At 29.6% G+C, this 23,988-nt stretch overlaps 5 protein-coding genes across 5 annotated transcripts; 4 read left to right on the top strand and 1 right to left on the bottom strand.

Moving 5' to 3' along the window:
* The first annotated feature begins 6,655 nt into the window (after window positions 1–6,655).
* LOC127066614 (thioredoxin, mitochondrial-like) lies at window positions 6,656–7,619 on the top strand. Its single transcript, XM_051000494.1, has 3 exons — window positions 6,656–7,014; window positions 7,131–7,254; window positions 7,342–7,619. The coding sequence occupies exons 1-3, from the start codon at window positions 6,842–6,844 to the stop codon at window positions 7,453–7,455; spliced, it is 411 nt and encodes a 136-aa protein (XP_050856451.1). The 5' UTR covers window positions 6,656–6,841; the 3' UTR covers window positions 7,456–7,619.
* A 335-nt stretch (window positions 7,620–7,954) lies between these two features.
* On the bottom strand, window positions 7,955–13,695 carry LOC127067097 (uncharacterized). The gene is made up of 10 exons (XM_051001625.1): window positions 12,440–13,695; window positions 12,089–12,365; window positions 11,817–12,009; window positions 11,628–11,742; window positions 11,348–11,543; window positions 11,040–11,110; window positions 10,929–10,949; window positions 8,983–9,250; window positions 8,716–8,905; window positions 7,955–8,626 (listed from the first exon to the last, which is right to left on the bottom strand). The coding sequence occupies exons 1-10, from the start codon at window positions 13,233–13,235 to the stop codon at window positions 8,348–8,350; spliced, it is 2,406 nt and encodes an 801-aa protein (XP_050857582.1). The 5' UTR covers window positions 13,236–13,695; the 3' UTR covers window positions 7,955–8,347.
* LOC127066615 (uncharacterized) lies at window positions 10,170–11,225 on the top strand. The gene is made up of 2 exons (XM_051000495.1): window positions 10,170–10,534; window positions 10,777–11,225. Exons 1-2 carry the CDS (start codon window positions 10,473–10,475, stop codon window positions 11,108–11,110), a joined length of 396 nt encoding a protein of 131 aa, XP_050856452.1. The 5' UTR covers window positions 10,170–10,472; the 3' UTR covers window positions 11,111–11,225.
* Window positions 13,696–13,944: 249 nt separating the features above from the next.
* LOC127066989 (uncharacterized) lies at window positions 13,945–15,296 on the top strand. The gene is made up of 4 exons (XM_051001390.1): window positions 13,945–14,173; window positions 14,250–14,371; window positions 14,449–14,938; window positions 15,057–15,296. Exons 1-4 carry the CDS (start codon window positions 14,086–14,088, stop codon window positions 15,209–15,211), a joined length of 855 nt encoding a protein of 284 aa, XP_050857347.1. The 5' UTR covers window positions 13,945–14,085; the 3' UTR covers window positions 15,212–15,296.
* Window positions 15,297–15,484: 188 nt separating this feature from the next.
* On the top strand, window positions 15,485–17,300 carry LOC127066985 (uncharacterized). Its single transcript, XM_051001383.1, has 5 exons — window positions 15,485–15,739; window positions 15,874–16,177; window positions 16,274–16,435; window positions 16,517–16,922; window positions 17,061–17,300. The coding sequence occupies exons 1-5, from the start codon at window positions 15,624–15,626 to the stop codon at window positions 17,159–17,161; spliced, it is 1,089 nt and encodes a 362-aa protein (XP_050857340.1). The 5' UTR covers window positions 15,485–15,623; the 3' UTR covers window positions 17,162–17,300.
* The last annotated feature ends 6,688 nt before the right edge of the window (window positions 17,301–23,988 follow it).

Genomic DNA, 23,988 nt, shown 5'->3' with positions numbered 1-23,988 from the left:
TTGCATTTCTTCTCTCTCTCTCTCTCTCTCTCTCTCTTTCTATAGCAAAATCGTGTCATACGCGAAGACTTTCAAATTGAATTGACTCTCGTGTGTCTTTATTACTGTTAGAACATTATATTACTTGTCACATGCTCATGAATCAACCGTTATGCAAATAACTCTATTGTTACACCATTTTCGTCAACAATTTTTTTTGATGTTAATCATTATCGTGTCGTCAAAATATTTGTTGGAAAAACATTTGTCATACTTATATATATATACACACACACACATACACATATATAATACCATAAATTTCAATTATATCTGAATCAACCAAGGACGAATATATACTTGAATGAGAAAAATAATATAAGTTTTTTAATTTTAAAATTACTCCACGTTTTTATTACTTCGATAGCGAGAGCGGTTAGGAGCAAGTTGCGAATTAGGGACACAGTCCTTGTATACTCTCTAATTAACTAATGAGAACTCAGAGAGAATGAGCGGGGAAGGGTGTCAACTAACGACAACTCAACATTCTTTCACGTCTATCAAAAGGATTTTAACCGCTAAAAATGGTACGATAGATTGGTTACAACTGTACTGTAAGTACACGTAACTGCGATATATTCGCGGTATAAATATCAATGAGGACCACTTATTAGCATGTTCTGCTAATTTTCTTAGATGTTTCGCACAGCGTTTGCTCTTCTTGTTTGTATGCACACATGTCTATATCTTAACGAAGAGTCTCAAATTTGCTCGTTTCAAGGTTGTTAGAAATATACATTAGATTCTCGATAATTCAAACTAATTTGTTTAATCAAATCTTTCTGATAATTAAATGGTAATGTTTTAACATAAAAAATAATCATTTACATGTGTGAATTACACTACGTGTGTGAATTTTTTTATTTATATTTTTATAATTAATTCACGTGTACCTTTTAATATTGTTGCATTAATAGAATTAACTGTTTCTCACTTAGTAAAATTGTTCTTAAAACAATGAATATTTTCAGATAGATAAGATAATCATCATTCGATCGATATTTTTCTTTATCCTAATTTTTTTTCCAATTAAATTTCAGTCCTACTTTCTTTTTGCTTTCACTTTCTTCTGTATGTATAATTCATTGATTTATTGTGATTAAAGAATGGTGACACCAATCTTTAGTATTAAAATATTTCAAATTTTAACCTTGCAATTTGTATTAAGATATAAATATTAAAATCTTCGTCATCTTATAAAATCCATTCGCTATAACAAGCAAGAAGAAAAGACACTAGTATACTAATTAACAATTTGTGAATGGCTTCCCCTTTTGTACTTACACTGATCTTTCACCAACTATTTTGAATATAAACCATTTGAACCCACAATGTAGATACGATAAATTTATTTTTATCAAATGTCGTATCTCTCGTATTAAACAATACAACATTGAAACGAAATCAAACAAGTTTCGTAACTGGGTAACGACAAACACGATTAGCACACGTGCATAACAGGTGTTTAGAGTGGAAGAGATAAAAGAGTGTGTACATATTTACGTATGTACATACATATGTACATATTTTAGTGCTAGAAATATATATACATATAGGTATTCTATTAAGAGAGATTAAAAGTTTCAAATCACGACGAAAGTTATGTTGAAATTAGTTATAACATGCGTTAAAACTAATTGCATTTTATAAGATTTTTTTTTATGCAATTATTCTATCGTATGTATATCGAAATTGTGTCCTTAGAATACCGTAATATAAGGGCGGATGCGATTACGTCAATCGTATTTATTTGTGAGTGTGAAATGTAAGTATGTGAATTACGAATGTATGTATGTATGACAGTCCGTGACAACTTCGATATCACGTCGTTGACGAGAAACAGTCCGGATGCGTCTATTGCGGTATTCTCGCCTGGATTGACGATGAGTCATTTCTCTTTTGATTTCTTTTCTCTCTCTTTCTTTCTCTCCCTATTCGCTTTTTACCTCCCTTTCGATACTTCAAATTGTCAACGTTTCACCCGCTAAATTGCTGTCATTCGTTCGTAACCCGTGGCCAAGATCTTTCATTCTTTTTATCGTTCAATAAAACTCAATAATAATGAATTCTTACATAAACTAATTGCTAAGATTAATGTTGTGTCTATATTTATTCTCAATCGTATGAGTAATTTTTTCTTATTTTCTTCGATCTTTCATCGTTTACGTCGATACTCGTTTATATATCTATATATGTTATTATGTTGTGTATTACGAAGAATTTCAATGTTGACGATAGACTGGAATATTCATTATTTTTTTTTCCCCTCATAGAAACAGGTATAATATTTTTTCTTTTTTATTTTCTCAAACAGTTTTTTCTACTATTTAAACGCAATTCAGACTTAGTGTCGATAAATAATACCTGTCATATTTGGGAAAGAAACGTATTTAATTTAAAAAGCATAAATGTATGTTCGGCATTTATGCGAATGCCACACCCTCACATCCGTTTCCCAATGACCTTCCAAAAGATAGAACCATTGATTCTTAATGTAAGAATATCGGACAAAGAGAGGAGCAGCTTGATCGGTTAGCGTATTGAAATTGAAATGAAAAGTAACGGTGAGCGAATAGATAAGAGTTTTATACGAGAAAAAGAAAAAGAGAAAGAAATGCGATAGCTTCGTGCAGATGATAAAAATTGGATGAATATTGGATTTTGTTCTATCTATCCATTTCTCTAATGGATATTGCGTTTTGACACGCTATTGGCATGCTTTCATATGCAGATTGAACGAAATAAGTGTTCGGATAACGATTCGTATCGTGAAATTTGAATTTATCGGAATTTTTATTGGTGAGACTCTGAACAAGTTAACATTTCTTTGTTTCTCTGGAATTTTATAATATTGTAATGTTTTATCTATTGTTATTAAACTTTCGAATTGTCATCTGATTTATATTAAGGAAACGTTTGTAACAATTCTACGATATTTTTAAAGTAGAAACCTTGATAATTGACACTCTCTAAGAGATCTTTTTACATGTACTTAACGAATAGTTAATGTTTCGAAAGCTTCTTTTTGCATGCTTTGAAAGCTTCCACTGACAGTCCATTCGAAGACTCGTTCGCATTTTTAACATTTTTATTTCTGACAGACATTTTCAAGACGCTAATGGACATAGTTATGTATGTAAATACTCACGTGTATATCTGTGTGAAAAAGAAATAAACGAGTTGAAGCTAAATATCTACGTAATCTCAAATATCTCGTACGATCATGAGTCAATATAATAATTTACAGGTATATGTAATTTTCACTTTGTTTTAATCCAATTTATACTTATATATTTCAACTATATCATATCCGTTTACACATTGCGCACTGAAGCGATACTGATCCAATAGGCTCGTCACAACCCGTTCTACGTTTAACGTTCGTCCCCAGTCGGAGGGATCAAAGACAGGATCTTTTTGATCTTTCGAATTGCGACATAGACGGTCCAAGTATTTATTAAAGAAAATTTAAGGAAGATTTTTTCTCTTTTTTTTTTCTTTTTTAAGAGATATACCAAAGTAGGTAGATTAGCAAGAAAAAGAAGAAGTAAGAGGAAAATATTATCCATAAATATTTTTCTTATTTCAAAATAATACCAAAAAAAAAAGTGCGCATTTCAAATTACTTCAAATAATTCATCCGTCCGTTCTTTCCAACGAATGAATATCGTACAAAAATAATATTAGCGTTTGTAGAAGAGTAGACGTTACTTTTATATCAAAGTATGACATCCGTTTGGTTGATCTGTACAGAAACAGCCTGCGGCATTATTCCCATAGCGTTTGACGACCCCATGGAACATCATAAAAAAATTCGCCATCCTAAATGAAAACGGTTCGCATCGTAGAAGCCCAACAGAAATCAAACGGAACTCGTGCCTTTAATCGCTTAGAAAAGAGAGGTAGGGTCTTTGCAACCGACGGTTACGTATATATAGACACGGCAATGGGGGTTACAAAATAATGAAGGGTAGACCCACCGTTGGTAGTTATGGTAACCATCGATCTATAAAATTTCATCTGCCTGGCACCACGCTGACTCGAATAGGTTACCCATTGGCCTTGAGTCATTGAAGAAGTCTCGACTCTATTATATGTCGTGTTCTTTTCTTACGACTTACATAATCACCCTTTTTAAAAAAGGTCGATGGACTCCCATCTCATCCCAACGTTTACAAATAGTATTTTCTTCTTGGCTTTTCGAGCCTATTTATATTGTCTTCTGAAAATTCTTAAGAGCCTTTTTATAGATCATAAATTTACATATGTATACACACACACACACACACACACACAGAGACACATTTTGACGAAGAAATTTCGTCAAAAATAAACATGGATTGATCGACCTCAAAAATCTCGAAAATAAACGCATGTGAAATAAAGAACAATGGTTAATTTTATGGGAAACGACATGGCTTAACACAAAAATTCATTTTCATGGATTGAATTTCTATGTCAAGAAAAGACTTAAAACGTAGTCCGAAACGCATGTCTTATAAATGCGTGAGATGGCAGACGATGCGAACCAGCGGAACCTTGACGCCAAGGTAAAAGAGCCTAGACTGCTAAGGAATTATCTTGATTCTCAAATGTAATTGGTATGGCGCACGTTTCCTCGATTAAATGTCCTTTCGTCTTTGATGCGAAAGGCACGCGAACGACATGCTCGGAGTATTCTCGTTGTGCAATACTAATATGAAAGAATGAGAAAATACGTTGCATCTACTCTCTCTTTCTTCTTATTTCCGCGAAAGATTCTATACAATTACGACTTTAGATAAATTAAAACTATTAGAGATATTGTACATAATTGACATACGTATTTACTGCATAATACAAATTTATTCTCTTTTTTCTTCTTTTTTTCTTTTTTTGTTTATGCGATAGCTACATACTAATCGATGAAACATGCAGACGTCATCTCTATGTTATATAACTATTTTCACATTTAATTATTTTATTTTGTTCACTAGCACAAGATACTGTAATCTTGCGTTATATTAGATTTCATATATTAGAATTTCTCTACGAGATAAAGCGTGTCGTGGTGAAGCGTCGTGAAATCTCGAGAAATGTCGAAATAACTCTCACCAACGAAAGACTATCTGAAACAATATGAAAAATATGAAAATGGAGGTCGAAATTAATGAATCAAATATTTCACATGAATTGTAATCATCCCTGAAAATCTCTCTCTCTCTCTCTCTTTCTTTCTCTCTTTCTCTTTTTCACTGGAACAGAAAAAAAGAAAGAAAGAAAATATATTTTACGTTTGCCTTAGCGATGTATGATGCATACTTTATTTTACGTAACATCACAATGCCAGAATGGTTAAAGGGTGTGCAGGCGCGTGTTCATCGTACACGTCGCATTAAGCAGACGTTAGACCGATACGAAAAGTACGTGGCTTCGAACGACTCAATTTAGCAATTAAGCCACTACGTGGTTTCCTATGGTAAGTACATAATCCATCGGTTTAATCCTCCTGTTGGATCGTTGACGATTTGTACATATACGTAATCGTTTTATCTCTTTTTTTTTTTTTTGTTTTTTATGATAGATGTATTATCGTCATTCGAAACAAAATAATAATCGACGTAAATTAGACGAAAATGATTTTTAATCATTTTTTTTAATTCACATTATTACATATATATAGTTTTTAACGAACTTTGATAAACAAAAGAAATAATACGATTCTTTTTATACTAATTTCAATGCTTAAAAGAAAAATATTGAATAAAATCAATATTCAATTTTTTTCTCTCTTTCTGTTTCTTCTCCGAATGTAACATGTAAATAGACAATCCAATGCAACGAAGCGTGTCTGCTCGGCTAAATGCTCCAGCTAAAATGCACGCTGTTTCCGTCCCGCTCAATGCGGACAATGCACCGCACCGCACCGCGCCATGATAGGACGTGCGTCCCGTTGCATAACGCAATCCTAACGATATGTTGTGAAATAAGACCACCGTGGATGCCACCTACGCTCGCTTATACGATCAATATAATTATTTATCAAGGTAAATGTTTACTTTGCAGAAAATTATTTCTGCAACATAAACTATTTCAAGGTCATCATGTTATCAATTAAGTCATATTATATCGCGGAAAACTTCTGATTTTTATTAACATTTTCAATGCATTATATGCGCATTGCATCTACTCGTTACTAATTCTCTGCTATATGAATATCAATGAACAAGTTTTCCCCCTCGTATCAGTCAGCGATGGTACCATCTTAGATGAACATATATCACAAACACATTCCTTTCTAATTAATCATTTATAGAGATATTTATAGTAGTACTTGCTTTCAAATCTGAATTAAATCTGTTTAGAGAGTTCATATTAGAATATAATATATGATGAAACTTTTTCATTTCCCATGTAATTTTTCATTTGTTTATAAATTTTCTAAATTGGTCGACCCTTTTTTATCTGATCGCTTGGTTCTTTTACCGACGTTCGGTAAAAAAATAAACTATTGTTTTTATTTTCCTATCAGAACGGTCGGTAACGTCTCTCTTTTATTTTATTCACTGTAGATAAAGAAGTACTTTCTTGATTATATCATAAATCGAATACGCCATCTATACTTTGTGGTTATTCATTGAAATAACCATTTCGTCCCGTTGCACATTCGTCCGAAATCGTAGTGCGAAAAAAAAGAGGAGTAAATAGTAACCCAAGAAAATAATTTATTACGCGCCAAATCAATTATAAGATTTCTTAAACATTCAAGTAATTATATTCACAAATAAACATCAATCAACTTCGCTATTAAAAAGTGAACAAAATGTTGCGTGTTGGTATCAGAGCTGTTCGTAAGAGTTTTAATGCAAGAAATTTTGCTAATGCATCAGCACAAGAACATGCACTATCGGCGACTTTCAAGATTCAAGATCCTAAGGACTTTAATGAACGCGTAAAAAATTCTAAAGTGCCTGTGATCGTCGATTTTTTCGCGACGTGAGTAATAATAATAAATAATAATATTATCTAAATTAGAAATCCCTTTTTTTTTGAACGAATTCTTTGTAAGATAAAAACTAATTGGACTATGAAAAACATTCGTCTTTCTCTAGGTGGTGTAACCCATGCCGCATGTTGACTCCTCGTTTAGAATCAGTGATCGCAGAGAAACAGGGAAAAGTACTTTTGGCTAAGGTTGACATTGATGAAAACAGTGATCTTGCACTTGATTATGAAGTTAGTAATTCATTCCTTTCTCTTTCTACAAACAATTAGTATTTATCTTTGTTTAATTTCTTATCAGGCATTTAATACTTGATTTAGGTTGGCAGCGTTCCTGTTTTAATTGCGATGAAGGATGGGAAAGTCTTAGAAAGAGTTGTTGGTTTACAAGATACAGATAAACTCAGACAATTTGTTAACAAATATGCAGAATAGTACAATATAATGTTACATATAGTATGGTCTTGTTGTACCTTTTGTAGCTGTGGCATATGTTACATATTTAAAAAAAAATAGTATATACATACTTTTCAACTTGGACTATTTTTCTTTTTTTTTATTAAATACAAAGAAATTGCAGTAAAAGATTGTAATCTATACTTTGTTTTAATGTGTATCATTTATCTTAAATATATTTTTCTCTTATTATCTTTAATATATGATAACATATTCATGCAATGTTTAAAGCACTATTTTCGTAAAAAAAAATTTTACTACAAATAATCGATGGAATATGTAATATATCTTTCACAAACTTTTATAGTTTGGAATTGTATAAAAAATGATGTTCTGTATTTTACTTTGCAGTAATTATTTGTAAAAGGGTTTTTGAATTATTAAATAAATATTTTTTTTCTTTTAGTATATAAATTGATTTTATGATTAGACCATTTTGTTTTATGTTATATAATAAAATTTTATTTAAACTCATTTGAAATAGTGTAGAATGGAATAAATTTAAAATTTATTTATGATGTAACATACAATTTCATATTTTTATATACGTTCAAGGAGATAGATATAACAGGAACATTTACAGCGATATGAGTTTTAGTATATAAACATTTATCGATAATAATTTATATAAATTAGAACACAAAATACTAATGTTTGATCTCATTAGTCAATTAAACCCGTATCTTACATAATTCATTTGTTGTTCATCTTAAAATATTATATATTTACCATAATTATTATTCAACTGGTACAAATACAAGTAATTATCCTGATGTTATGAAAATCTTAAATGGTTTCAAGCCATTCAATTGTTTCTCAATAATTATAATTCTTTTAAATTAATTTTTTATTTGATATAAGCTAGTATTTATTATGTTTCAGTTGGTAATGCTTGTAAAAGTAATCTAGCTCTTTTATATGATACAGATTCTACAGTCTCATCTCTCTTTTCTATATTTTCTTCTGCAATCCGTACAACATCCATACCTTTCTTCAAAAGTTGTTCTCTAGCCATACCTTTACAACCTTCAAAGTACTCTAATACTATTGGAAATACTTCATCAGGGATTAGAGTATCATCAAGTAAATTGTCCATTAACCATATCTGTCTTATTTTTTCGAATTTCCATTCACTTTTGGAATATTTCCACTAAAAGCAAAAAACACGAAATAAAAAACCGCTTGTTAATGTAATCAGATACTTCATATTGATCCATATATAAGTTCATTTTTTTATACCTTTCTAACATAAGTAAGTGCTTTCTGAGTTGCTTCTACTTTAGTAGCTTCCCGTTTTTCTGCTTCTCTTTGTTCAGCTTTTTCTCTTTTTATTTTTCGTTTTGAAGGTGTTTCTGTTTCTTTTGCACTTTCTTCAGAAACATTAGTATTTATGTCTCCTGTACTTCCATTACTTTCAACAAGTGCAGTACTAAAAATATAAATTAGGTTATACAATCTTTTAATAAATAATATTATCTATTATGATTTAAATATAATTTTTTTCACCTTCCACGTTTTCGACGTTTTGATATTTTTTCTTCAGTCAATGATTCGATATCGCTTGAATTCTTTTCCAATATATCAGTGCTACCAGTTTCTCCTATTTTGCTTTTTGTTGCTTTATGATTAAGACTATTTTTAGAGACTTTATCATTAATTTTGCGTTTACTTGTCCTCTGTTGTGTTCTTTCCAGAAAAGCTTCATTAGATTCTCCTGTTTCATCATTGGCATTCTTTATAATATTTGTGTTACAATTTACTTGAGATTTCTTATCTGTAAATGGCAAGATATATCTCTTATAAACAGACATATTAATTATATATGTTACATGATGTTTGATATAGAAGATTACTTATAAAAAAAATTATGTATTTTGATGCTTTTATTTTTTTAAACTTTGAAATGCATATCTCAAGTATTTGTTACTTTTGAAATGTCAAAAATATAAAAGTATCAATATCTCTATTACGACAATTCGATAATTTATTAAAATATAAAATAAGAAAATAAACAAATTTCTTCACTAAATTTATTACAACTGAAACGATGCGTAAAAAATCCGAATACGTCTTATATCATCTTTATTTTCGCTCTTTCTCTTTTTTTTCTAATTAATATATAACGAAATAGTTATTATCACTTCTTATAATTCGTCTTTCAAATCAAACTTTAGCGCGTATATATATATATATATACACATTGCATTTTCTACATTGTTCCACAATAATATTATTTGAAGACACAAGACACTTATTTTTTTTCCCAAATCCATTACATTACTATATACAAAAAATATAATTAACAATATTACATTTACAAATTCATCAAGAATACTGTTTTACCTTCCAATATATTCTTTCGGATTTTCGTACGCTTTCGCGATTTGGATTTTCTAACCCCAAAATCTGACGTATTCTCGAAACCCATAATATACGATGATAAAACAATTATATTGTATACGAATAAGCTGAGCACGGGTTAGAAAACAGGTAATACGATTTGACAATTATTTTGAAGTAAAAATTAAAGGGTTATTTGCGATAAAATGTATTAGTGCCATGCCGAGATTCGAGATAGGTTGCCGCAGCATGTGCCAACGACTTTTTTCTTTGGATGTATTCATATGCTATGAATTCACAATACATATATATATATATATATATATATATATATATATATATACATGTATATATCTCGTCAGCGCATGTGCGTTGTTCATTTTCTTTAATTCACTACGATCCAATTAAGAAAAACTACTACTCAACCAATAATTTATGTGTATGACTTTTATATATGTTCATATACTATTACGCACTTTATAAATAATTCGCTAAGATATGTTAAGTTTTAGTAAAACATTAAACATACATATAGACATATAATTTATGACAGACATTTACAAAGAACTTGCGTCAGCATTATAAATTATACTAAAATACTAAAATAATAAATATTAATCAATTGTTGATCAAAGAAATCATAAAGTATTATCAAAATGTTAACACAATTTGTAAAAGTAAGCTTCCAGAATCAATGCAAAAAGGTTTTTTTCGCGAGGTAATTATACTGCGTTTGTTTTTGTGAGCAATATAGAGGTTATGAAAGTATATATTGAAAGTGATAAACATTGTCTTTTTATATTCGATTCCAAGTAAAATGAGATTAAATAGAGTATTACAAGCATTATGAATTCACATTGATTAGTTTTATTAATGCATTTAATAAATTTTTTGAACATCGACTAATGATTGTCATCTAGTTTTAAGTTTTTATATAATTTAGCAAAATCTGGATTTCAGACAGACAGGTCTTTACAACTTACTTCTTCAAAGCAATAGGAAAGCATCATCAAAAGATAAAATTGTAGATGATGACAATTCAAACGAACCTATTAAGTATTCTACATCAAAAGCATCAACTTGGCTTGCCTCTCAAACGCGTCATCCTTTACCTGAAAGACATCCATATGAATCTGATGTTATAACAATTAGTCTATTGATTTTTATGATCTATTTCTTTATTTTAAGAGAAGAAAATGACATAGATCTATCTCTTAATAAACCATTATCAGAACTTGTACCAAAGATTGTATCAGAGGTGGATAATGAAAATGTAGTATCCAAGAAATTATAACTATAAATACTATAGTAATTAGTTTATATGTAATTGAATTCTTTTATTCATCCAATTGTATAATATCTTTTTTTCTTAAATTATCAATTAAATAAATAAATAATTATTGAATTTATATCAATATGTTTATTTACATAAACTTGAAAGAATTTTTTGAATAACAAACATAAAATAATAAAAATTTTTTTATTATATATTGTAATTCATTGACTTGATTTTTCTAATAGACAATTGTACTATAATGGATATATTAATTGTCCCCATATTATACTATTCAATATTTCGCTCCATTTAATAGATGGTTGATAAGCGATGGTATCTATAACACAGTTTTTCCATGTTTGACCCCACGAGGATGTGACCATTGTCATCCATAAAGTTATTGTCATATTATTCTTTGACTGATGTGAATGTAATTTAATATAAATGCTACCTAAAATTTCAGATATTTATAAAACTTTTGAAACTAAATGTATATTATTATACAATATAAATGTAAATTTTGTTAATTACTTACTACGTGTACAATAAGAATTAAATAACCATTTAATAAATGCATAGACGGGTGTAACTTGAAAATAAAGTCTTAATCTAGCTAGAAGTCCACTAAAGCCAGTCAGCAAAAGTCTAAACTGAATTATACAAATGTTAAAATATTAGTAACCGCTAGCCAAGTATATAATATTAATAAAAATCATTTATTTACCATAGTAAAAACTGTATAATATACCCATGTTGTTGGTACAAGAAATAGAAGAATGGTAAATAATAAAGTCCCCACAAATAATTGATCTGGTTTATATTGACAAGAATCCACTCTTTCTCGTAAAGGATTTTTTTTCTTACCCAAAAACAGTCTAAATAGAGATATGAGTGCATTTAATTGAATATTAAAGAGCCTGCAATGTTCATTATAATAGTTATTTTCTTTATAAAATTCATAATCATACGAGCATTGATACAATAATACTTTCATACCTTGCTGCATAAACATAAATACAATATGTATGGAAACTAATAAGTGCTAAAAAATCAGAGGCTATTGATATTTGAAAAGTAATACCAAGCCTTCCAAATAATAATAATACTTCAAATGCAAAATCCATTACAGGTGTCATAAATATCAAAAATGTCCACCATAGGTGTATATGATATAGGAAAAACTTTCCAAGCATATTATTAAATGCATAATTTAATTTTAAGCCAGCTGGAGCACCCATTAGCCACTGAATCAAATTTTTCAATGATTCCACTACTTTCTGCAAGTTTAATATGATATATATGTATATGTTCCCAAAAAACAAAGTATACGTATATAGTGATGAACACTTGCCTCTGCATTCTTTAATAATACTTCAGAAGGTGATATATCATTAAAGTAACATAATGATAATTGTAAAACTATTACACCAAATAAAATATCTATAATTGTCGCAGAAATATAACTGCCTGTTTTTAAAGTAATTCTTTTTTTTTGTATTATATTGATCAAGATCCATTTAGCATTTTCTAGCCACCCATTTAAATGTAAACCCAATGATGAATATTTTAATATTGGTAGTAATTTATTTGTGATTTTAAGAAAAAAAAGAATTGGAATCAAACATAAATATGCATGATAATAAATAAAAGTTTCCTTTATAGAAACAAACTTAGATTTCTTTTTTATACTATATTTAACTTCTTCCATTTGTAATATTTTCATAAGCTCATAAAAATGATCATTAGATGTTGTTTTAGCAATCAACAGTTCAGTCTCTTGCAGTGCTAACAAATCATAGATTATTATGATAACAGAACAAGACGATAGACAAATTTTTCTATTATTACTAATAATATTTTCTATGCAATAATTATAATCTGTATTACACGATAAGTTTACTGTGGTAAGATAAATATCCATCCAGTCGATATACTTTCTATCTACATTTTCAATAATATAATTGGTATTATAATAATAACCAATAAGGTTAACAGACTTATTTATTTCAATTATATCTTTTTCACATATTCCAACAATATAATATTTTTTCATATTTCTATGTTTGTCATATATAATTTTACCAAATACATAGCCAGATTTTTCGGTGTGGAAAGTTTGTGGAATAAAAACTAACAACTTCATTGTAATTTAAATATTAACATCGTATTACATACGAGACAACGCGATATTTTTTTGGGAGATTTAAGTAATTTTAATAGTTTATTCTTGTTAGTTTCAATTAGCTACAATGTAACAGAGTAGCTGTAATATTGATATATTATATATATATATACAAAACTTGAAATTAATTCAACAAAATAATCTATTGAACTGAATTATTAATGATAAATTTTTTATTTTTAATTGAATCAATTTGGATCATTGTTGACTCAATCTTCAATTCAATATCCCTAATCAATTGTTACTTGAATACATTATTTCAACTCGTTTCTAAAGAAGTTTGCAAGTTTAATGTCTGCAACGACGAAAAAATAATTATTATGAATATTCCTCACGAATTAGAAGCAATATGAACACAAAAATCAACTCTACTAAGCGTACGTTGTTTCGTCAACTATTATCACAGATACCGCGTAATTTGAAATTATTTTTCGTAAATATGTAACATTAGTTATATGTCACATGGTGGCGCTAGCATCGCGAATATTAGTAGGTATTCATTTTTGAATTAATATTGATTAATTTCTATTGGAATAAATATGAATAGTTCTTAGAAATGAATAATTATATATATATATTCCAAGTAATCTTTTTTTTAATCATATGTTCTTTAAAATACTACATCATTGATAATATTTTTGGACAAATAAATGATTACCGCCATCTATCAATATGTGATCCTTTATCATAAAACAATTTATAGAGCAATGTCTACCTTTCTTAACTATCTCTTTACTACTAGCTCTGGGAAATTCAAATTTCTTAATAGATTCGTTATTTTTACGACAAAGTATTTTGATTCTTTATCAAAATGGAATGTGAATTAAGTATAGAGAACATGCTTGAAAGTCAATGTGAAATACTTGATAGGCTTCAAATGGAAACAACATTTATAAAGAGTAATAAATTTATTGTAATAATTATAAAATATACTTAATCGTATTTTAAAGAGCAGTTTTTTAAATTGTATTACAGGTAGAAATAATTTAAAGGAGATTCTCATGTTTATTCGAGACTCTATTCTTAATATTTCAAGCGGAGTTTGTATTTTAAGAAAGTATTTAGATCGATTAAAGGAAAACAATAATTCTTCTCAGGTAAGCGAGAGAATATTTTTTTTTAATTATATAAATATATTAGATAAATTGTGTTATTTATACATTTATATATATAGAAGATGTTATTATTGTATCAACATTTGAATGAAAAAATATTAGACATGTATAAAAATATCCCAGAAGAATTGCTAACAGCATATGCAAATAATAACAAGAGCGAGTCAATGCAATCTATTTCTAACGTATGTTCTGTCACTAACTCTTCACATATACCAATTGCTGACAAAGACAAGCAGAAAAATGTAGCTGTTAATGATGTGGCAGATGTTCAAGCATCTACTATTAAGGATTGTAAAAAGGCACTTTTTAATGAACCAGAATATCCAAAAATATCTTTGATGAAAGAGGAAGAGTTCGATCAACTACCCAAGTATATGATTGGAAGGCAATCTTTGCAAATGATTAATGGTTTAATTAATTCTATCAATCTAGTATTGAAAGCAAAATATTCTTTGTTGTCTGCTGGAAAGGTAGTCGCTAGAAAAAAAGGCGATCTTGATCTGTATTTATATTATAAAAAACAAGATATTATCTGCGAAGGCAATGGTAATTATTTTTCAACTAAAAAAATAAATCTATGCAAAGTATTCTTTTAATAGATGTATATAAACTAAGTAATAATTTACTTCCCAAATTCTAATATATAATTATATTTTAATTTCAGAATGTAAATATTTCTTCACTGCAGAAGATTATGAAAGATATGTGAAAGTTAAATTAGATAGGTTAGCATTGAAGCTGATGATGGCATTGCGCCATTGTAAACGAATACGTGAATACAGATTGAAAAAGGAGTTGTATTATATTGTCTTGAATTAATATTTTCATTTTCACTGTTACGTTGTCTATTGTCATTTTTACCTTATTTAAGTAAAATAATAAGTCTGTAATTATGATTAAATGAATAGAATTATAATCGGAAGGAATGAAAGGAACAAAATGTAAATTTTATATCTAAGCCGACAAAAAATTCTTTCTAAAATGACGTAGACAATATCCCGCGTTTGAGTGAGAATCGATACTTGTTTAAAGGGGTGAGTAAGGGAGAGAGAGAGAGAGAGAGAGAGAGGGAGATAAAGAGAGAAAGAAAGGTTGAGCGCGTGCGCTACGAATACAGTTTTGCTCGGCATCATCGACTACTGTTCTCGCCTTTTCCTCGATATTTCTTGGAGTTACGAGAAGTATTGTGTGAATTAGAAGATACGAAGATCTTGTGAAAGAAAACGAAAAAATGTCGAGTAGCAAGTGTGTGAAACAACCACGTAAAGCGTATACGAAGGAGCAGCATGAAATGAGCCATTCGGAGAAGCTAAGACTAATCGATGACGAGCTAAATTCATTTTACAAGTAATTGACTTTAATCATACATTTCGTGTTTCTTATCTCGTGGATTAGAACGATGGTATATTAGAATAAAAATGATGATCAAAATCTAAAGACAAATCTGTGTATCTTTCATTCTCCTTTATATATGTTTACAGATATTGTCAGCAAGCTGGTTTTACGGAGGAAGAAATGGATATAATATGTCAACCTTTGGTAGCGGCGATGCGCCGTTCATGGTTGCAACTTGTTTTCCGTGGTACTTTGATACTCGTTGTGCTTGGTACATTGGCTTGTCTGGCAGCCCAACTTGATTTCGTTGGCACTCATTTTACTGCTCTTAGCCGTTTATTATTGATCAAAGTATTACCAATCTGGAACTGGCAACCTCTTTATTACGAAAATTGCATGATTAATAATCCCTTTTACAATGATTACACGATTACGGAAGAAGATTGCGTGGTAGGTAGAATTTTAGCAGCTATTGTGCGTAGGACTCAAAAAAAAAAAAAGAAAAGAAAAAAAAATGTTTTTTTATATATTCTTATGAATTTGAAGACTTGCGAAGCTCTTGAAACGATTGATCGTTTATCGGACGTAAGATATCGCAGCCTCGTTGATAATTATCTTAGTCGGGATGCACCAGCTATTATTACCGATGCGATGGACACATGGGCGGTTATGAATACGGATTATTTTTGGTTCGATAATATAACTCACGTGAGTAGAAAAAAAATTATCGAACGTTCCTATTATAAAATCATTTAAATTGCATAATCAATTTTTGAATCATTCGATCAGCTTTACTTGGAGAACGAACGTTTAATGGAAACGGTCCCGTGTGCTCTCACGTCTAATTTACGCACCGGTTCGTCCGATCTAGCAGCTTTTTTACGACGAGTACACTCTCCCGAAGTTGCCAAGTGGTTTGTGCATTGGCAAAATTGTGACATCAATGCCGTCAAAGTATTAAGAAAATATTATCAGAGACCTTACTTTCTTTCGAGCACGGTATCACCGGCACACTTCAATTGGGTCCTTATGTCCTCGGATTACAACAGTCCTAGCTATAAAAAAGTCGAATTAGATTCTGGCTTAATAGCTTTGGCACAGCTTCGCGGTGCCACCCAATTGCGATTAACACCTATCAATCCGTGCAATAGTTCTTGTCCGGAACTTATTGCTGATTTACATCAAGGAGAGATGCGTGAGTATCTCGAATAAAAATCTTGTTAAATGCTTTTTTTCCTTTTTTTCTTTTATATGTTTCCCCTACGAGTAATCGCGAATATCACGCGTTTATCCTTTAAAGTTTAATCCTTTGTTCTGTCTAATCTATGTATAGTTGTATTTACCAACCTGATGTGGACTTTGGAGTATGCACCAATGCGTGGATTGGATAACATCGCTATCCTTACGGAAACCGTTTGGGAAGAAGACAGTTAAATCGTAAAAATTACTTTTCAATTAATATGTCGATCGTGATAAAATACAATGGTTTCTTGATCTAGAAGCTATTTCGAGAGCTTCTCCACCTTTAATACATGTATCGATATAAACGTATTAAATAGGGCATTTCCATCGATATCGTGTATACGTTTGTTTCATTGATATGTATATTTCAATGAAGAAAAAAAAAAAAAAAACACAAAAAGAAAAAATATAATAAAAAATATCGTCAACTTTGACAATTCGTATACGTACGATCAACATCGAGAGAAATATAAAAAAAAAAAAGAAAAAAAAATCCTTTACTTCTCTACTATCCAGTTTAAAAGGAGACGTTTCATAACTATAGTATCAAAAAAGAAAAGATGGAAGAAAGAAGATAAAAGAGAAAAAAGTTGTGGAGGAATAGCACAAGTAACAACAAACAAGATTTGTCTTTTATTAATTAATTGTTTATAATAACATTATGTATTTTTTGTTGAATTTTCTCGCTTATGTCAGTTTTTTTCCTTTTTCTTCGTTATTTCACGTGGACACTAACAAGAGAGAAAAGAAAGGAAAGAAAAGAAAAGAAAAGAAAAGAAAAAGAAAAAGAAAAAAAAAAACAAGAAAAAAAGGAAGAAGATCAAAGTATTAATGATTATGCACCGATTCTTTATAGAAAAAAGAAAGCGCAAGGTTATTCAATGAGAAACTTATTATAGCTCTGACGACTTGGCATGCTTAATCTCAACGCGATATTCGTTATATTAGAAGTCATCGTCATCGTAGTATATAATTATCGGTTTGCACTATACCCGCTTGTACAACAACAACATCATCTTTCTCTTAATTTTTTTTTCTTTTTTGTTCGACGAGAAAGAAGGAGGACAATTGGTACTCGAATCAAACACGTTTCCCTCCCTCTCTCAAACCCCATCGAATTTGTCTTTCCATCTGTTTCTGTCTGTTTCTCTCTCTCTCTCTCTCTCTCTCTCTCTCTCTCTCTCTCTCTCCCTCTCCCTCTCTCTCTCTCTTTCGCACATACTCTCATAACTCCTTTCATCACGCACGTGTGTCTTCTTTCCTTCATTGGAATTTTCTTGCAGCGATAGAAACGTTCCACATTTTATTAATAACGTAACGTAATTTAACGTTACAACTCTCGTGTCATACAAGTAAGTATGTACTTTAAGCGAGGACCATTACACGTACGCTAGCAACGCATAAGTATATAAGAGATATCGAGTTTTAATCTAAACGGCAATATTGAAAAGACAGGAATGATTAGAATCATATAGGAAAAAAAGGGGGAGGAGATATTGCGTTATCGTTTGGTGTGGTGGTAAAGAGAGAAAAAAATATATATATATACATATAAGAAGAAAAGAAAATAGATATCTTTTTTATCCTTTCAAATTTTGTTATCTCTCCTCCACAAATTTCTTTTCATTATTATTCCTTTCTATAGAGAAAAAAAAAGGATCAACTCTTTCGGTTAACCCTTTATAATCGCTTTATGGGTTTGTAACTTTCAATTTATATATAAATAAAAACTCTATTTTTACTTTATACCCAAAGAATAATCTCAAGAAAAAATTAAATTATAGAGAGTTAAAATGACGTTACGTTGGAAACTTTTGTAATGGTATTCCAGATCGAAGAAGAAGAGAGAAGTGGACAGAAAATGGATAACAGGCAGGATATAACAATTTTGTGATGGATCGTCGCAAAATAAATATTTAGTAAGACGTTATAACATCTTGAAATTTATAGAGAGCAAGAAGGTGCACACGATCAACGATAATCGCGGCGATGTTAAAAAGTTCCTGTGACAATGAACCCCATCTCGAATTATCCTATGTCCATCTCTAACGATGAGGTCAATAACATGTCTATGTAACACGCGTGAATTTTGGAGATAACGATCAACTAGGAGAACGCACTACAATAGCATATTTTTCGTTCAGTCTGCGCGCTTTGTCGCTTCATTCATGTATAATATATTTGATTGCATTGTAAGTTCGTTCAAATTTATTCTTTTCTTCGTTTTTTCTTTCTTCCTTTTTGTCAAGGCTTTCTTTTTATAAAAATTTTTCTTCACTAAAAAAAAAAAAAAGAAAAAGAGAATATCTGAGATCTCAATCATTTATCTTTTTGTATAACTTGTATAATTCTTTGGGATATCTTATTAATCAATTTTTTACGAACAATACGACGCAGAGATTCAAATATTTCAATCAAAATCAATTAATTTCTATTAATCACTTTTTACGTACGAACAATCGTCTCAAAGAATGAACATTATCTTTTTTTGCAATTTTATTAAATAATCACAAGCTAAATTTTTTATTAGACAAATTCTACTCTATTAATTAATAAGAAATTGATCGATCAAAATTAACTATCATTCTACACAAATCATATTTAACAATTCGATCTACTTATAGAAAGCAACAATTATATGCAATATCTTAAGAAAATGTTTATATATATATATATATGTATGTATATATATATACAAAAATCGTCAAAATGCGAACGAACTTATTATCCAATCCAATATGTGTATACATATATGTATATATAATAACGCTAACAATAAAATCGATGATAGAACGATCCCTTTTGCTTTCTCCATCTTGAAATATTGCGTTCGCTCCAGAGTTTATTGTTTTTCTGTCTTTACTATCATTATCACTAGGAAATTTGGTCTGATCACGAAGACAAAAGACGTAGATCCTTTTCGCGCGCTATCGTACGTATCGTACTATGAATAATGAGCATTTTAATCCTAAATATCTCGCCGTTTCTTAAACTAACTTCTAACATCTAACAATATTGAATAGAGATGTCATTCGATCGGTTGTGATTTTTGTACCGTGATATATGTATCTTCTTTTTTCAAATTTTTTTTTTTCTGTATCCAATCGATGACGATAATAATTTTATCTAATATATAAAGAATGTACTTTCGATAATAATAATAATAATAATAATAATAATAATAATAATAATGATAAAAGAAAGTCTATGTATCTACAATCATCTCTATCTCTTTTTTTCTTTAATAAATTTAAAAAAATAATTAAGAAGTGAATAACAAAACGCAAAGATTTGTAATGACTTTAAACATTCATAAGAAAGAAAAGAAGAAAAGAAAACAGGAAAAAAATGCAGATAATTTTAATGCAGGTGAATATTATAAATTGGATACAGAAATTAGAAGAAATATGTCGTCGATCGATAGCAAATTCATTGTTCTTTTTTTCTCTTTCTCTTCCTCTCTCATCAAATGCTACTAAAAACGCTGACACTCCTCGAATTTTTTCGAGCGTGAACCTTTTTTTAACTATTACAATGATCTAAAGGTTTCTAATCGCGATGTATTATTGTGTCTTTCGAAAAGTAGCGCTATTTTTTTATACCGATATTCAAAATCAAATGTACAAACAGTAGAACTTTATGTGGAAATGTTCTGACGCATTATTATAATCACGGTTCGTTAAGTACCAACGGCTTTGAAACTTCGTATCAGTCTTTTTTTTAACATTGCCTGAATCAAGATCATAAATTATGTACGCTCTCACTATTATGTCTCTGATAAATCTTTTTAATTGGGCCAATGAAGAGTCGTACGAAGATCTTTATACGATACATACATATTACTCCATATATGTATGTATGTATGTATGTATGTATGTATGTATGTATATACTATGTATGTGTGTATGTACATATAAATAAATAAATAAATAAAAACGAAAGAATGAAGAGAGAGTAAAAATAATAAAAACGATAATGATCCTGTATCCCATCATATACATAAATCAATCCTATATATTAATTGTTAATTTTTAATATATATCTTTCGATAATAATAATGATAGTAGTAATAATAATAATGATGATGATGATGATAATAATAATAATAATAATAACAATAATAATAATAATAATAATAATAATAATATACGAAAGATCGATCATTTCGATGTTTATTGCGTAAAGATATCATTAACGTTCGGTCGAAAAAATAATTAATTAATTCAGGCAGACTTTTAAAACGTTCGTTTATCCTTATCACGATTCACAATTCTATAATAGAATACGAACGTGAAGGACCGAGCAAAATACATTTTTCAATTGGAAAGATCCATATGCGTGATGATCGAGGGAGATACTATCGATCGTCGATTCGATTTTTGTCTTTTTTAAGTTATTAAGGAAAAAAGAAAGTGTGTTTATTTGTTTGTATGTGTATGTGTGTGTGTGTGTGTGTATATATATATATATATATACATATATGCGTGTACGTAACTGTCTCAAAATTAACACGTTGAATCGAAGATAAATCGATATGCGTAAAGCTTGATTATTAATCGAAACCTTTCGTAACATTTTTTAAATTTGTTAACACTCACAAAATTTGCTTCGATCCGATATGTTGCGCGTCGATCTTCTTGTCCTTTTTCTGCATTTATTTTTATTAATTTAAATCTGATGATTTAAGGGGAAAAAATGAAGAAGGATGAAAATAATTTAAAAAACGAAAGAATTCCAAGTGAATGAAGGAAACAAGAAAAGGACGTGTATGTATGTATGTATGTACGTATGTATGTATGTATGTATGTTTGTTTATATGTATACACATACATACGAATGACATCATTGTTCTTTCTTTCAATGGATACCAAATGATACGCGTTTATTCGTATTATTCGAATTGCGTGATTTATATCCAATAAGAATGTTTTTCTTTTTTTTATTTGTTTTTTTTCTTCTTTTATTTTGAACTCGCGGGGGAATATATGTACGTATGTATGTACGTACGTACGTACGTACGTACGTATGTATGTATGTATGTATATATGTATGTATGTATGTATGTATGTATGTATGTACGTATGTATGTATGTATGTATACTTTGCATTCTCCTGTAAACGCATAACAACAAACATGAATGATCTATTATTCTTAATCGATTGACGATAATCGAATGAGAGAAAATGATTAAGTACATGAATAAGGACATTTTGTACAAAATACAATGCAAGTAGCGACGTAACAACATTTTGCAATAGTTAAATACAGTATGTATACGTATGTATATAAGAGAGGTGCGGTATTTAAAACCTTATACTCGAATATCTTTCTCTTTCTTTTTTTTAGTTTTTCTCTTTTTTTGTTTTTCTCTTTTTTTCTTCTTCTTCTTCATCTGCTTCATCTTCTTTTCGCGAGTTAGACGCGAATAAACGTTATCGAACAAAATCATTTGGTCCGTTTGAAAAAATGTTTAATATTTAGAAGGAGCCTTTTTCTAAACGTCATATCTATTCGTCGTTTTTCACAACATTGATATTATCTCGAAGGATTTACATTTATTATATCGGATCCTACCTTCTGTAGGATTTAAAGGATAATCAATTAATTGCGAATAATGGAAAATATATTGAAAGTTGATCTCTCGAAGAGATCTATGAAAAGAAGAAAAAAAAAAGGAAAATATTAAACAAACAATTAATAAAGAAGAAAAAATAAATAAGTGAAAAAGAAACAATTTGGTTGGCAGATTTTTTTCGTAGATTATGCTGCCGATATTTCGAATTCCTTCGCAGAACACATCTTTGGATTTTCGATTGGACGGTTTCGAAGTTGTATCGATGTTGTCGAAGAACGTTTTCAATACTTTTCCATGGATAAATAATATAATTTTTTAAATTTTTATTATTATTATTTCTTTTTCCTTTTTACGTACGCACATACGTACTGTGAAATATTTATCTCTCAAGTTTTCCGGTGTCGATCTTACGACGAATCGAAAGAGGAAAAATAAAAAAAAAGAATAAAAAAATAAAAAGAAAGCAAAAATTGTAGACGCGATAAGAACGATCATAGATAAAGATTTCTCTTAGTTCTTGCGTTCCTAATCATTTTCTAATCATTAACATTTGAAAAGAAAGAAAAAACAAAAAAGAAAAAAAAGGGACTCCTCCGTTATTTTCCATTTCTTTTCTTCGAATCAGGTAACTTTTGTTCTAAACATTTGTTCGTATCTTTTTTAATCGGACAAAGATATCGGAGTATAATATATTGTCTTAAATGCCACCGATCTGTATAATATGTATATTTTATGTATTGTATGCGTTATCCTACGATTTCTCTGTTTTTTATATGTTTTCTTTTTTTTCTTTTTTTCTTTCCGTTTCGTTTTATGTATCTCCCTTCATTTTATTTTATCAATCGTATATTTTTCATTTGATAACGTCATTCTTCTCTCAATGCACGTATAAATAAAGACGCGAAATCAGACGACAAGTCGTATAGCAACGATCGTCGATGAAATCGGTCGTGACCTGATTATTATTTGCTCCTTTGCTTGCTCTAGCGCATCTGATTACTATATGTTGTATTTAAGATACATATCTCTCGATACCTATGTATGTATATGCTCGAACGCGACAAGAGAAGATACGTTTCTTCCTTAAATCGATCGAAAAGCAGATGGGGAGGGGATAGAATACGACGTTTTCTACATTTATAATACATTATAATGACGGAATAATCACGATGGACACAAAGATCGGCTCATCGTGGATGCGACTTTACTCGCGATATTATGTCAATCTAAACGTAAGATGTATGTATATACATAGAAAGAAGACAGAAAAAGACAGAAGAAGAAGAAGAAGAAGAAGAAGAAGAAGAAGTAGAAGAAGAAGAAAAGAATTAAAGTACAACATAAGAAAAAAGAAATAAAATAAAAAGGAGAAAAAAGGAAAATTTAGAGATCACACAGTGGAAAAATAGAGGATCAGGATAGTTCTCATATCCTCGACAGAGG

The sequence above is a fragment of the Vespula vulgaris genome, chromosome 10, assembly GCF_905475345.1.
Source record: "Vespula vulgaris chromosome 10, iyVesVulg1.1, whole genome shotgun sequence".
In the NCBI taxonomy this organism is placed as follows: Eukaryota; Metazoa; Arthropoda; class Insecta; order Hymenoptera; family Vespidae; genus Vespula; species Vespula vulgaris.
Note: the sequence above shows the minus strand (reverse complement) of the source record. Positions and strands in the feature narration are given on the sequence as shown.